At 37.2% G+C, this 14,873-nt stretch overlaps 1 protein-coding gene across 5 annotated transcripts in view; it reads right to left on the reverse strand.

The window, feature by feature from the left end:
- Nucleotides 1–723: 723 nt before the first annotated feature.
- Nucleotides 724–14,873, reverse strand: part of dpr21 (defective proboscis extension response 21) — a 303,758-nt gene continuing 289,608 nt past the window's right edge. For 3 of the 5 annotated variants that reach the window (XM_044393668.2, XM_044393669.2, XM_070216394.1), the window contains 2 exons: nucleotides 943–1,111; nucleotides 724–882 (listed from right to left, as the gene is read on the reverse strand). In XM_044393668.2, the coding sequence (XP_044249603.1) occupies nucleotides 785–882; nucleotides 943–1,111 (267 nt within the window). In that variant the 3' untranslated portion in view covers nucleotides 724–784. Of the gene's footprint in view, nucleotides 883–942; nucleotides 1,112–14,873 lie in introns of those variants that run through there. The other 2 variants (XR_011418950.1, XM_070216390.1) reach the window with 2 other exon arrangements.

A 14,873-nucleotide genomic window follows, 5' to 3' on the forward strand; every position in this document is an offset into this window, starting at 1 on the left:
TCACCGGCAGCGGCAACAATTGCAACAACCCCTTCAATGGTTTAAAAAAGGCCGGCGCGACTTATTTGATTTTTAATTTGTTTGTTTTACCAAAAAAATTATAACTCGAGTTTCACTGCAGATCACGTCGGGGTCACCATGAAAATGTAGTACTATTTTCTATTAACAAACGCGAAAACTGGTGGTTAGGGAATTTAATGTTATTTAAACGACGAAGAAAAGGAGTGCTCTATTTGATTCTCATATAATAAATAACTTTTTAATTCCATTATAAAACGCTTAAGCCCATCTTAACGAAGGGGCGAGAAGCGGGGCGAATTCGCGAAAGCGATGGAATGAGCTTTAATGCGCTCCCGCTCCCGCAAAGTGCGTGAACAATTTTGTTTATATCATTAGCTGTTAGTATGACTGTTTTATGGTATTTTTTGATAATTTTTGACTAATTTTTGACAATTAGTTAACTTTTGTGGGGTTGCCACAAAATCTCAAATTAGTGCCCCTTTTATTTGGAGTTTTAAAGGACGGACGAGAAAATCAAAACCTATTAGCCGTGTGAAAAAATGTATCCTTCCTTTAGATAAATTGTACTTTGCAGGACGGATGAGAAAACGGCCCTTAATGTGGTATTTCAGAGCAATTGTCATGTCTATGACAATTCTGTGTAAAATAAACCACTTCGATATATGTGCTCTGAAAATAAACTCAACTACTTTCAAATTCTGTTTTTAGAAATATTTATTTTGGCTTATACGTAAATTCACAGTTTATTATTAAAAAAAAGTAATTATAAAACAATGAAATTTAATAATATGAGAAGGAATAACCAATTTAAAGTATCCGATATCAGCATTTGGGATTTTTGCACTGCTGCAGGATGATCACCTTGTTATACAAATATAGTTACGATTAATAAAGAAACTAAACTAAAAGAAATGTAGTTACCCTTTAAAATATGAACATTAACGGACTTGGGGTTTGCGTTTGATGGTAGGCAAGAGTACTGCCCTGAGTCAGCAATTTTCGCTCGTTGAATCAATAGGTAAGATGTAGTTATGTCTCCTTTTTCAGTTATTACTGACACTCCTCCTCGTGGCGAATCATAGTTTATTTCCTGCAAAACGTACACATCTTATTAAAGTTTTACACTTTAGCGTTGAAGTATAGTTAAAAAGTCATTTTATTATTCCTCAATTATTACATATCTCTTACCCAGCTAACCAAATTAACAAAATAACTAATGGGTTGCAGTTTGTGGGCGTTAAATTGGGCTCGGCTGGAGAGAGCATTAATTGGCACTGTAGAATCTGAATGTAATTTGATGAGTGATGGGCGTTTGTGGTTTGACTACAGTGTGCCACTTAAGTCATGATACACCAGTCAATTTTAACTTACTTTGCAAATTGCTCTTTTATTTAAAGACATTAAAAAAAACTGAGTATGCCATGATGTTCGTATCATTTTTGTTAACAATACATATTAAAAAAAAAAGACTTTCCATTTAATTAAAGTAATAAGTAATAAGACTTTCCATTTAATTAAAGTAATAAGTCATGATGGGCCTAAATCGCGTAAATATAATCCTCAATGGATCTTAAGAACCTTGTAATTTCAGTTGCCTTAAAGTTTAAGGCTTAAACTACCGAGCCCAACAATGCCTTGCCCATTCCCATTTTTAAAATATTTTCGGATACTTGATCTACTAATCTTGATCTTGATTGCTTGAGACAGGGAGTAGGCGTGGCAGAGGCGTACTTACAAATCGGCAAAGTCAGAATTTAAAAACAAATCCTTTTTTTCCCGACAAAAAAAACAACTTTTTATACCCTTGCAGAGGCTATTATGATTTCAGTCAGAAGTTTGCAACGCAGTGAAGGAGACGTTTCCGACCCCATAAAGTATATATATTCTTGATCAGCATCACTAGACGAGTCGATCTAGCCATGTCCGTCTGTCCGTCTGTCCGTCCGTTTGTCCGTCCGTTTCTACGCAAACTAGTCTCTCAGTTTTCAAGCTATTGGGATAAAACTTTCCCAAAAGTCTTCTTTCTATTGCAGGTAGTATATAAGTCGGAACGAGTCGGATCGGACAACTATATCATATAGCTCTCATAGGAACAATCGGGAAAAAAATGTAAAAAAATATATATCTTGGGTGTTTTTGAACCTATAACATCCTACTTTTGGAAATGTCATTTTTTATCTAATTCTGAATTTCGAATAAAATTTTTTCAAAATCGGACGATTATATCATATAGCTGCCATAGGAACGATCGGAAAATTAATGGGAATATAATTGGAAATAAATTATTGCTTCGTTGGTTTTTATTGTATTCTCTTCTACTCTAGGATATAACTCTTTTTAAATATTTTCGAATTTCGATTTTAATTTTATCAAAATCGAACTACTATATCATATAGCTGCCATTGAAACAAACGAAAAATAATGAGAAATAATAGGAAAATTAACATTGTTGCGATTTGTAAATTAATAGGAATTATCTGCAAGGGTATATAAGCTTCGGCTGGCCGAAGCTAGCTTCCTTTCTTGTTTTAAAAAGCTTTTGTTTTTTTGTGTTTTAATTTTTAAAAATTATTATAAAAAAAAAAAATTGGGGTTTAAATAAAAAAAAAGTTTTTTAAGTTGTTGTTTTGTTTTTTTGTAAATAATGGTCAAAATTTGGTAAACTTTGTAAATTCATTAGACTTAAGACTTAGACTAGATTTTAACTCTTTTCTTGACTTAACATGCCAATGAGGAAATCAGAGGATCAGAAGATGCAGCCAACATAGTGAACAGATCCTTATTTTCCCTAGTTCTTGATGTCTTAAATGTATTCAGCAACCTGTATTTTGTATAAAATTAGTTTAGCGGTTCCTGCGCTTTTTCGGAAAGCTCTCCAATTGGCAAACACTGATATTCGATTATTTCTTTTCCATGCGCCAATATCTTATGGACTATCGGGGTCAATTTCTTTTGTAGATACAATTCCCCGCCATTTGAAAATCAATATTAACATAAAAAACGTTTGCCATGAATAGAGATGATCATTTCAGAAGGTTGCGCCACATGCAATTTCTGAGACCATGACTTTTTTACCTTTTTAACGACGCATGCGGACGCAGCTACAGCTTTCCTAATATCAAGAAGAAAGTCCAAATAACGTTTTAGGAAAGTATAAAAAAATAGTATAAAATGGTTTTTTTTTCTTTCCATCAAAGTTGAAAAATATTGAAAAAATGGACGTTTGGCAAATAACCCATAACTAAGAGATGCGGCTGGCAAACTGCAATAAACTAGGACAAAGTCGAAAAATTGATTTATAGCACGTTTTTTGGGCCAAGGCGCCACTGTGCGCGGAGGGTGTTGAATGAGGGGTCATATAATTTCTCATTCATCTAAATTATTATAACGGTCGACCCCTAAAACACGGTCAGTAGCAAATTCCACCCAGAATGGATTGACAGAAAAATCTAAAAAAATCACTTTAATTAGTAAAATATTTATTTTTATTTTATTTAATTATAATTAGGTACAAATTGGAACAAAAAACGACCTCTTAGTGCCCCAAAAGTCGTTTTGTTTTTTTTTAATTCTATCTTTTGCGATTTCTCTGTTATAAATGTTGTTAAAATGGTTTCAAAATGTGATGTTCATAATCTTATGGCATACCTGCAAGTAACTGAATTTAAACTTTTTGGAGATTTAGCGTCGTTAACCAAGTCCCCAATATTTTCAAATTTGGCTAACTAATGTGACGTCACGGCCTCCTCATATGTATGTATGTATGTTTTGCTGGCCCACTTTGTATGTCTGTATGCTGCCTGCTTTCGCACTTTATGTGTGGCCGTGCAAGGGGGAAATGAAAATACCACAGTCAAAACATTTAAAATGAAAGTACCACAGTCATAACACGTTTAAAATGCGCGGTTAAAAAATCGATTATATCGGAAATCTTTTCTTTTGTGCCTTTTTCTTAAGTAAACGTTAAATTTTAAAATATCGGTAGACCCCACAGAAGTCCCATTAAGCTGAATTTTACAGTAGAAATTTTCCTTAAAATTGCTTCTGTTTTTTAAAATGCAAAAGCCCGATCAGCAAACTATTTATTAGTTTTCAAATGTTGAGTTATCGACAAACTTTGGATCTGTAAAAAAAAAAAAAAAACAATGATTTGCTCTGCTATGTACACACACACGCACAAAATAAATATACCCAGCGGGAAAGTGAGAAGTTGATTTTAGTGTTCTTGAAATCCTGTTCCTTTTTGCAGGCGGTGGTGTGGGGATAGATAATTTCTGAGCGTTAAATGGTGGTGGGTTTCTGAGTAGCATCACCATCAGGCCACTTATGCGCTATGTGATTTCTATGGCACTACGATTATAATTTTTTTAACAAAAAAAAATCACCAACTTATAATATTAAAAAATCGTATGATTAACACCAAAACCAAAAAACCGATCAGCAAACTACTCATTAGTTTTCAAACGTAGATTTGTAAAAAAAACATTATTTCTTTGTGTTTTTGTGTTTTCTTTTTGTGTTTTAAAATGCAATTAACATTGAAAGTATTAAAAAAAAACCGAAATATTCAAATCAATTGATTCTCTTACCCTTCCTTACACGTGCATCATATTGTTTAAACAAATGGAAATGCTTAAACAATTTGATTCACGTCATCCCCTTCCACTTGCCTTCCTTATTATTAATATTATTCTAATCAAGGTGAAAAATTAATAAAAACAAAAATACTGAAACAAAATGTCAATGGTAGAATGCAGTAATATCGAATTGCGACGTCTTTTCTTAAATTAGTCAAATACATAAAGCAAAACATTGCTTTACATAAATTTTGGTTTCCCTTATAAGAGTTGACTACTGTGGACACCTTCTAAAAACCCCCACGTTAGGTAAATCCCCAAGAGTATTTGGTTTTTATTTACCTTTTCGTTACCTAAACAAAAATATTTCCTTCTTAAATCTTTACCAAAATTATCATATTGGTTGTTGGAGAGCTATCTTTTAGAGAAAGAGGAATGCTTAAGCAATGTTTTGGTGTATTTTTTTTTTAGAAAACAAGTTTGTTTTTAATACTTACACTCTTATTGATTTAAAATTTAATTACATACTCAATCCAGTATGACATTCTATATTTAAAGGGTCGATGAGCTGTGATTGTCTTATTTAAAAATCTTTTTTTTTCTTTGGGTAACCTTAAATCTGAACTGATCTACTTGAAACCCATTTGACTTTGGTCGTTTGGGTTTGGGTATTTGGGTAAATGGGTAAAATTTTACCCAAACCCAAACGACCCGAAAATTTTGGGTTCGGGTTGGGTAGGTACATTTTTAAAAGAAAGCCTGACCTACTTGACCTGAAATTTCGTTTGGGTACCCAAATAACCCATTTTGTATACCCATGCAGGGTTAGATACAATTAAAATTTAAACAATATGTTTTGGACAAAGTACTAATGTTGTAAAGAAAATTAGTGTAAGGAAATGTGTCGAAAAATGAATTTGTTTGTTTCTGTTCTGTGCAGCTGATAACTTACGCAAGAAATAAGAATCTTAGGAATGTTTTTGCGGAAATAAAGAAAAAAGTTAAGATAAAAAAAAATCTCAAGCCGATGCTGAAAAGTTTCTAAACACTACCGAGCTCACCGGTATATTCAAAGTACAGTGTAAGCTCCACGAGGCTCTCAATTTTGTGAAAGGGACAGTTTATGCCCCGTACCTCTGTGACATTCCCTAGAAAGAAATCGTCGATTAACTTAAAGCACAAAAAGTTACGGAAGTTTACAAATTTATGAAATCCTACGATGGTGTGTCTAAACCCAGCGGAGTCATTCTAATAACATTCGAACTCTATAACCTCCCATCTAAAATCGAAATTTCCTGGCACTCGGTAAAACTTCGCGAGTACATACCTAACCCATTGAGATGCAAGTCTTGCCAACTCCTCGGTCACACAACCAAAAAATGCGGAAACACCGAACTTTGCTCCGAGTATGCCCAACCACCTCATTCACCAAACAAATGCACAAAAATCTGCTGTGCCAATTGCTCTGGCGAGCATCCGGCCTATTCCCGACAATGCCCCAAGTACCAAGAACAAAGAGAAATACTCAAAGTAAAAGCACTCAGAAAATGCACTATGCGTGAAGCCAAAACACTATACAAAACAACGTCACATAATCCGGTTAATACCGCTTCTTACTCTTCAGTAGCCAAAACATCACATCATCATAGCGAAAACGCAAACCAAAACAAAAATGACAAAATTAAAATCGCTTCCACCGAAGAAGCCCCGAAAAAACCCCTTCCCCCATCCCTCAGTCCCCTTCTCCCATCTCTCAGTCCCCTACCCCCACAACCCCCAATCAGCCAAAGCCATCCGCTCCACTTGCGCAAAACAAGTATAACCTATCGCCTATATCCTATAACCTATATCCTATCCTATCCTATAACCTATATCCATGCTGAACACGAAAGTAGCAGCAAAGCAACAACTTCAAATCATAAAAAATCAACTTCTCACAATAATAATTTAAATAGCCACGAATCTGACGATGCTATGAGTGATTCATAGTTTCCTTAATCCAAAACCACCTTAAGATCCAAACCAAATAACATCCACTCTCTCTTCCCACTTATGTCCATTACACTAATACAATGGAACATGAATGGTTACTTTAACAATTACCACGAACTACAACTTTTGATAAACGATACCAACCCTGATGCTATTTGCCTTCAGGAAACTCATATTAATGTAAACTTAAAGAATATTGCTTACCCCAAACAATTTACAGGATACTCCTATAATTTTAGCTCCAATACCTATGCCAAACAAGGTGTTAGCATACTCGTACGTAAATGCATTCCCCAAAAGCCCATACCAATCCACAGCAATGCATGCTCTTTTGGAATTGAAATCCTAGCCCATCCCAATATCTGATTTTTAATACATATATACGTCCTTCTCAATTAGTAGTAGCCAACGAAATTCTTAAAATAGTAGATCTTACTACAAAATCAATCCTATATGTGGGAGATTTTAATGCTTGGAGTCCACTGTGGGGGTCATCCTCGCAAAACTCTAGAGGTCTCCAAATAGAAGAAGTCATAAACAAATCAACAATAAACGGTCCTTAATGACGGCTCCGCCACCCATCATTCCACTCACAACTCTTTCACGGCTATAGATCTAACGTTAGCCTCCGCATCGCTGTACCCTTTTTGTATGTGGTCTGTAAAAGACTCTCTATACGGAAGCGATCATTATCCTTTAATGACACATATTCAGTTTCAAACTAGTCCCAAAAGCATACTACCACCAAGCCAATTGGGATTTGTACCGCAGCAAATGCAAAGTTCACTTTAATTTCCCCGCAAGAAACGACTTAAATCTGTTTGCCGCCAAAATAATAAAAGGAATCAAAGTCTCAGCTAATGTAGCCATCCCACAAACCAAACCCTCTGTACATTCGCGAAATGTTTCTTGGTGGAGCAAAACTCTGCAAGATCTAAGGCAACAAAAGCAATCTTTCTGGCATGCATACAAACAAACTCAGAGCACCGCTGCCCTGATTTCCTATAGAAAATCGAATGCTCTATACAAATACAATTCCAAAAAAGCAAAACGGGAATCCTTTGAAAGATTCACATCTAATATAAGTCCTCTATCATCTACCAAGAAAACTTGGTCTGACCTAAATCGCTTAATAGGTAATTTCCCAAATAACCTCAGAACAATTAAATATAACAACGAAGATCTCCATCACTCTGCAGATATTAGGGATGCCTTTGCAAACTTTTGGTCGGACTACTCCAAAAACGACAACTTTTCCCACCAATACAAGACCCGGAAAGAAGAAATTCTTTCACAGGAATACACCCCCACCCAACTGTTCTTCGCCTCCACAGACCTTGACTCCAATTTCACTGCCCTTCAGTATGCGAAAGGAAAAGCCCCTGGTATAGACCGAATCTCATATCCAATGCTTAAACAGTTACCCTCCGAAATACCGCCTATTAGAAATGTTTAACGCAATGCTCGCTAGAGGTACCTACCCTCATGTGTGGAAATCTGCTATTATTATCCCTATCTTAAAACCTAACAAACCAATACACGAAATAACATCCTTTAGACCCATTTCTTTACTCCCTTGTTTAAGCAAAACGCTGGAAAAAATGTTTGCCAAAACGTTTATGTGGTTCATTACGAATCAGAAACTGATCAGCCCCCACCAAACAGCTTTTAAACAACAGCATAGCACTCTTGATTCTCTTCTGCATCTCCACCATTACGCATCCGACGCCCTTTCTAGCAAAAATCATGTTACCATATTGGCAACTGATTTAGAAAGGGCCCTCGATCGCGTAGGGGTGCATACAGTATTGGATCAACTTTCCCGGTGGGGGGTAGGTCAAAAGACCTTCAATTTAGCGAAGGCTTTCATGATCAACCGGTCTATCCGAGTAAGAGTTAACAACACTCTATCTAAATTGTATACTCTCCACAATGGCATCCCACAAGGATCGCCTCTCTCTGTGGTATTTTTCATGATCGGCTTCCAGTCCTTAAATAACATAATTTTAAGAAATAAGCAAATTAAACTGTCAATTTATGCAGACGATGCCATTATTTTTAGCAAATGTAAGAATACCACTATAATAAGTTTAAATAATTCCTTCATGAAACCCAAATCTGGGGAAACAACTTCAGTGCGACCCTTGCTGTAAATAAGTGTAAGCTTTTTCATATTTATAAAAAACAACGCTGTACATACCCATTATCATACAATAACATAGATAAAGAACGAGTTTCTTTTCTTAAAATTCTTGGCCTGACAATTGATAAACGACTCACATTTAAACAACACTGTAACGAACTTAGAATCAATCTTATAAATAGACTAAACATTATTAAATTCTTAACTTCTAAGCGATCTTTCATCCATTGGACAACACTTATACAAGCGACTAGAGCTTTGTTGCTATCCAAAATTGATTACTGCCTCGCCATCTATGGGTGGTGCGCGCCATCGAATTTAAAAAGGATCTTACCTCCTTATCATGCTGCCGTCAGATGTAGCATTGGCGCATTTCCAACGACCCCAACTAAATGCATCCTAGCCGAAGCAAGATTACCGGACATTAAAACCAGAGTCGCGCAAACTACCTTCAAATTAATACCAAAACTCATGTGCTCAACCAACTCTATTCTGCTGAAGGACTTTGAAGTAGCCCCGAAGCAGAAAACAAGTTTGTTTTTAATACTTACACTCTTATTGATTTAAAATTTAATTACATACTCAATCCAGTATGACATTCTATATTTAAAGGGTCGATGAGCTGTGATTGTCTTATTTAAAAATCTTTTTTTTTCTTTGGGTAACCTTAAATCTGAACTGATCTACTTGAAACCCATTTGACTTTGGTCGTTTGGGTTTTGGTATTTGGGTAAATGGGTAAAATTTTACCCAAACCCAAACGACCCGAAAATTTTGGGTTCGGGTTGGGTAGGTACATTTTTAAAAGAAAGCCTGACCTACTTGACCTGAAATTTCGTTTGGGTACCCAAATAACCCATTTTGTATACCCATGCAGGGTTAGATACAATTAAAATTTAAACAATATGTTTTGGACAAAGTACTAATGTTGTAAAGAAAATTAGTGTAAGGAAATGTGTCGAAAAATGAATTTGTTTGTTTCTGTTCTGTGCAGCTGATAACTTACGCAAGAAATAAGAATCTTAGGAATGTTTTTGCGGAAATAAAGAAAAAAGTTAAGATAAAAAAAAAATCTCAAGCCGATGCTGAAAAGTTTCTAAACACTACCGAGCTCACCGGTATATTCAAAGTACAGTGTAAGCTCCACGAGGCTCTCAATTTTGTGAAAGGGACAGTTTATGCCCCGTACCTCTGTGACATTCCCTAGAAAGAAATCGTCGATTAACTTAAAGCACAAAAAGTTACGGAAGTTTACAAATTTATGAAATCCTACGATGGTGTGTCTAAACCCAGCGGAGTCATTCTAATAACATTCGAACTCTATAACCTCCCATCTAAAATCGAAATTTCCTGGCACTCGGTAAAACTTCGCGAGTACATACCTAACCCATTGAGATGCAAGTCTTGCCAACTCCTCGGTCACACAACCAAAAAATGCGGAAACACCGAACTTTGCTCCGAGTATGCCCAACCACCTCATTCACCAAACAAATGCACAAAAATCTGCTGTGCCAATTGCTCTGGCGAGCATCCGGCCTATTCCCCACAATGCCCCAAGTACCAAGAACAAAGAGAAATACTCAAAGTAAAAGCACTCAGAAAATGCACTATGCGTGAAGCCAAAACACTATACAAAACAACGTCACATAATCCGGTTAATACCGCTTCTTACTCTTCAGTAGCCAAAACATCACATCATCATAGCGAAAACGCAAACCAAAACAAAAATGACAAAATTAAAATCGCTTCTACCGAAGAAGCCCCGAAAAAACCCCTTCCCCCATCCCTCAGTCCCCTTCTCCCATCTCTCAGTCCCCTACCCCCACAACCCCCAATCAGCCAAAGCCATCCGCTCCACTTGCGCAAAACAAGTATAACCTATCGCCTATATCCTATAACCTATATCCTATCCTATCCTATAACCTATATCCATGCTGAACACGAAAGTAGCAGCAAAGCAACAACTTCAAATCATAAAAAATCAACTTCTCACAATAATAATTTAAATAGCCACTTTGCTCCGAGTATGCCCAACCACCTCATTCACCAAACAAATGCACAAAAATCTGCTGTGCCAATTGCTCTGGCGAGCATCCGGCCTATTCCCCACAATGCCCCAAGTACCAAGAACAAAGAGAAATACTCAAAGTAAAAGCACTCAGAAAATGCACTATGCGTGAAGCCAAAACACTATACAAAACAACGTCACATAATCCGGTTAATACCGCTTCTTACTCTTCAGTAGCCAAAACATCACATCATCATAGCGAAAACGCAAACCAAAACAAAAATGACAAAATTAAAATCGCTTCCACCGAAGAAGCCCCGAAAAAACCCCTTCCCCCATCCCTCAGTCCCCTTCTCCCATCTCTCAGTCCCCTACCCCCACAACCCCCAATCAGCCAAAGCCATCCGCTCCACTTGCGCAAAACAAGTATAACCTATCGCCTATATCCTATAACCTATATCCTATCCTATCCTATAACCTATATCCATGCTGAACACGAAAGTAGCAGCAAAGCAACAACTTCAAATCATAAAAAATCAACTTCTCACAATAATAATTTAAATAGCCACGAATCTGACGATGCTATGAGTGATTCATAGTTTCCTTAATCCAAAACCACCTTAAGATCCAAACCAAATAACATCCACTCTCTCTTCCCACTTATGTCCATTACACTAATACAATGGAACATGAATGGTTACTTTAACAATTACCACGAACTACAACTTTTGATAAACGATACCAACCCTGATGCTATTTGCCTTCAGGAAACTCATATTAATGTAAACTTAAAGAATATTGCTTACCCCAAACAATTTACAGGATACTCCTATAATTTTAGCTCCAATACCTATGCCAAACAAGGTGTTAGCATACTCGTACGTAAATGCATTCCCCAAAAGCCCATACCAATCCACAGCAATGCATGCTCTTTTGGAATTGAAATCCTAGCCCATCCCAATATCTGATTTTTAATACATATATACGTCCTTCTCAATTAGTAGTAGCCAACGAAATTCTTAAAATAGTAGATCTTACTACAAAACCAATCCTATATGTGGGAGATTTTAATGCTTGGAGTCCACTGTGGGGGTCATCCTCGCAAAACTCTAGAGGTCTCCAAATAGAAGAAGTCATAAGCAAATCAACATTAACGGTCCTTAATGACGGCTCCGCCACCCATCATTCCACTCACAACTCTTTCACGGCTATAGATCTAACGTTAGCCTCCGCATCGCTGTACCCTTTTTGTATGTGGTCTGTAAAAGACTCTCTATACGGAAGCGATCATTATCCTTTAATGACACATATTCAGTTTCAAACTAGTCCCAAAAGCATACTACCACCAAGCCAATTGGGATTTGTACCGCAGCAAATGCAAAGTTCACTTTAATTTCCCCGCAAGAAACGACTTAAATCTGTTTGCCGCCAAAATAATAAAAGGAATCAAAGTCTCAGCTAATGTAGCCATCCCACAAACCAAACCCTCTGTACATTCGCGAAATGTTTCTTGGTGGAGCAAAACTCTGCAAGATCTAAGGCAACAAAAGCAATCTTTCTGGCATGCATACAAACAAACTCAGAGCACCGCTGCCCTGATTTCCTATAGAAAATCGAATGCTCTATACAAATACAATTCCAAAAAAGCAAAACGGGAATCCTTTGAAAGATTCACATCTAATATAAGTCCTCTATCATCTACCAAGAAAACTTGGTCTGACCTAAATCGCTTAATAGGTAATTTCCCAAATAACCTCAGAACAATTAAATATAACAACGAAGATCTCCATCACTCTGCAGATATTAGGGATGCCTTTGCAAACTTTTGGTCGGACTACTCCAAAAACGACAACTTTTCCCACCAATACAAGACCCGGAAAGAAGAAATTCTTTCACAGGAATACACCCCCACCCAACTGTTCTTCGCCTCCACAGACCTTGACTCCAATTTCACTGCCCTTCAGTATGCGAAAGGAAAAGCCCCTGGTATAGACCGAATCTCATATCCAATGCTTAAACAGTTACCCTCCGAAATACCGCCTATTAGAAATGTTTAACGCAATGCTCGCTAGAGGTACCTACCCTCATGTGTGGAAATCTGCTATTATTATCCCTATCTTAAAACCTAACAAACCAATACACGAAATAACATCCTTTAGACCCATTTCTTTACTCCCTTGTTTAAGCAAAACGCTGGAAAAAATGTTTGCCAAAACGTTTATGTGGTTCATTACGAATCAGAAACTGATCAGCCCCCACCAAACAGCTTTTAAACAACAGCATAGCACTCTTGATTCTCTTCTGCATCTCCACCATTACGCATCGGACGCCCTTTCTAGCAAAAATCATGTTACCATATTGGCAACTGATTTAGAAAGGGCCCTCGATCGCGTAGGGGTGCATACAGTATTGGATCAACTTTCCCGGTGGGGGGTAGGTCAAAAGACCTTCAATTTAGCGAAGGCTTTCATGATCAACCGGTCTATCCGAGTAAGAGTTAACAACACTCTATCTAAATTGTATACTCTCCACAATGGCATCCCACAAGGATCGCCTCTCTCTGTGGTATTTTTCATGATCGGCTTCCAGTCCTTAAATAACATAATTTTAAGAAATAAGCAAATTAAACTGTCAATTTATGCAGACGATGCCATTATTTTTAGCAAATGTAAGAATACCACTATAATAAGTTTAAATAATTCCTTCATGAAACCCAAATCTGGGGAAACAACTTCAGTGCGACCCTTGCTGTAAATAAGTGTAAGCTTTTTCATATTTATAAAAAACAACGCTGTACATACCCATTATCATACAATAACATAGATAAAGAACGAGTTTCTTTTCTTAAAATTCTTGGCCTGACAATTGATAAACGACTCACATTTAAACAACACTGTAACGAACTTAGAATCAATCTTATAAATAGACTAAACATTATTAAATTCTTAACTTCTAAGCGATCTTTCATCCATTGGACAACACTTATACAAGCGACTAGAGCTTTGTTGCTATCCAAAATTGATTACTGCCTCGCCATCTATGGGTGGTGCGCGCCATCGAATTTAAAAAGGATCTTACCTCCTTATCATGCTGCCGTCAGATGTAGCATTGGCGCATTTCCAACGACCCCAACTAAATGCATCCTAGCCGAAGCAAGATTACCGGACATTAAAACCAGAGTCGCGCAAACTACCTTCAAATTAATACCAAAACTCATGTGCTCAACCAACTCTATTCTGCTGAAGGTCTTTGAAGTAGCCCCGAAGCATCGAAGGAAATTTAAAGTCCATTCCACTATACGAAGATGTATAACCTTTATCAAGAGACACAACATAGAAACGGCTTATCGCTGGAATAAAGTCATTCCGTCCCCTCCGTGGAAATTGTGCTCCACCGCCATGGACACACTTCACGATTTCCAAAAATCAAGGACTCCAAGCACAACGTTTAAGCAGCTATTTGAAGAAGTTACCCACAAATACTCCGATAGGAAATGGCTTTACACCGATGGTTCAAAGTCCGACGCCACAACCACCTTTGCAGTGGTTGACCAACTCGGATTAATCGTGTCATAGGGACAGCTACCTCACCACATCTCCGTTTTTACTGCGGAAGCAGTAGCTATTATTAAGGCAATTAAACTTGCTCTCCAACTTAAAGGAAGATATATCGTCTGCAGTGATAATCTGTCCACCCTGCAAGGAGTCCAAAACTTCTGCAATAACAACAACCTGTTATCAGAAATTCGTCATCTCTGCATCAAGAACAACAGCAAAATTAAGCTATTATGGGTCCCGGCTCATATAGGAATAGATGGGAACGAGTTAGCTGACAAAGCTGCAAAGCTAGCTGGACGAGCTCCGTGCCACACTATCATACCTGGAGTACAACAGGACATCTGGAAAAACATCAAAAACATATTGCTGAACATCGAACTGGAAGACTGGTCGGCGTTTAACCACTGGTATAAGCAGTTCAATCCTGGCAAAAAGGACATCAAGTTCCCAACTTCGATCAACAAAAGGGAATGCGCAATTCTCACTCGATTAAAAACTGGACACACAAATCTCACACATAAACACATCCTCAACGGTGAAAGTCGGCTGAACTGCCCTAACTGCGGAGCAGAACT

Source organism: Drosophila takahashii, chromosome 2L, assembly GCF_030179915.1.
Source record: "Drosophila takahashii strain IR98-3 E-12201 chromosome 2L, DtakHiC1v2, whole genome shotgun sequence".
Lineage (NCBI taxonomy): Eukaryota > Metazoa > Arthropoda > Insecta > Diptera > Drosophilidae > Drosophila > Drosophila takahashii.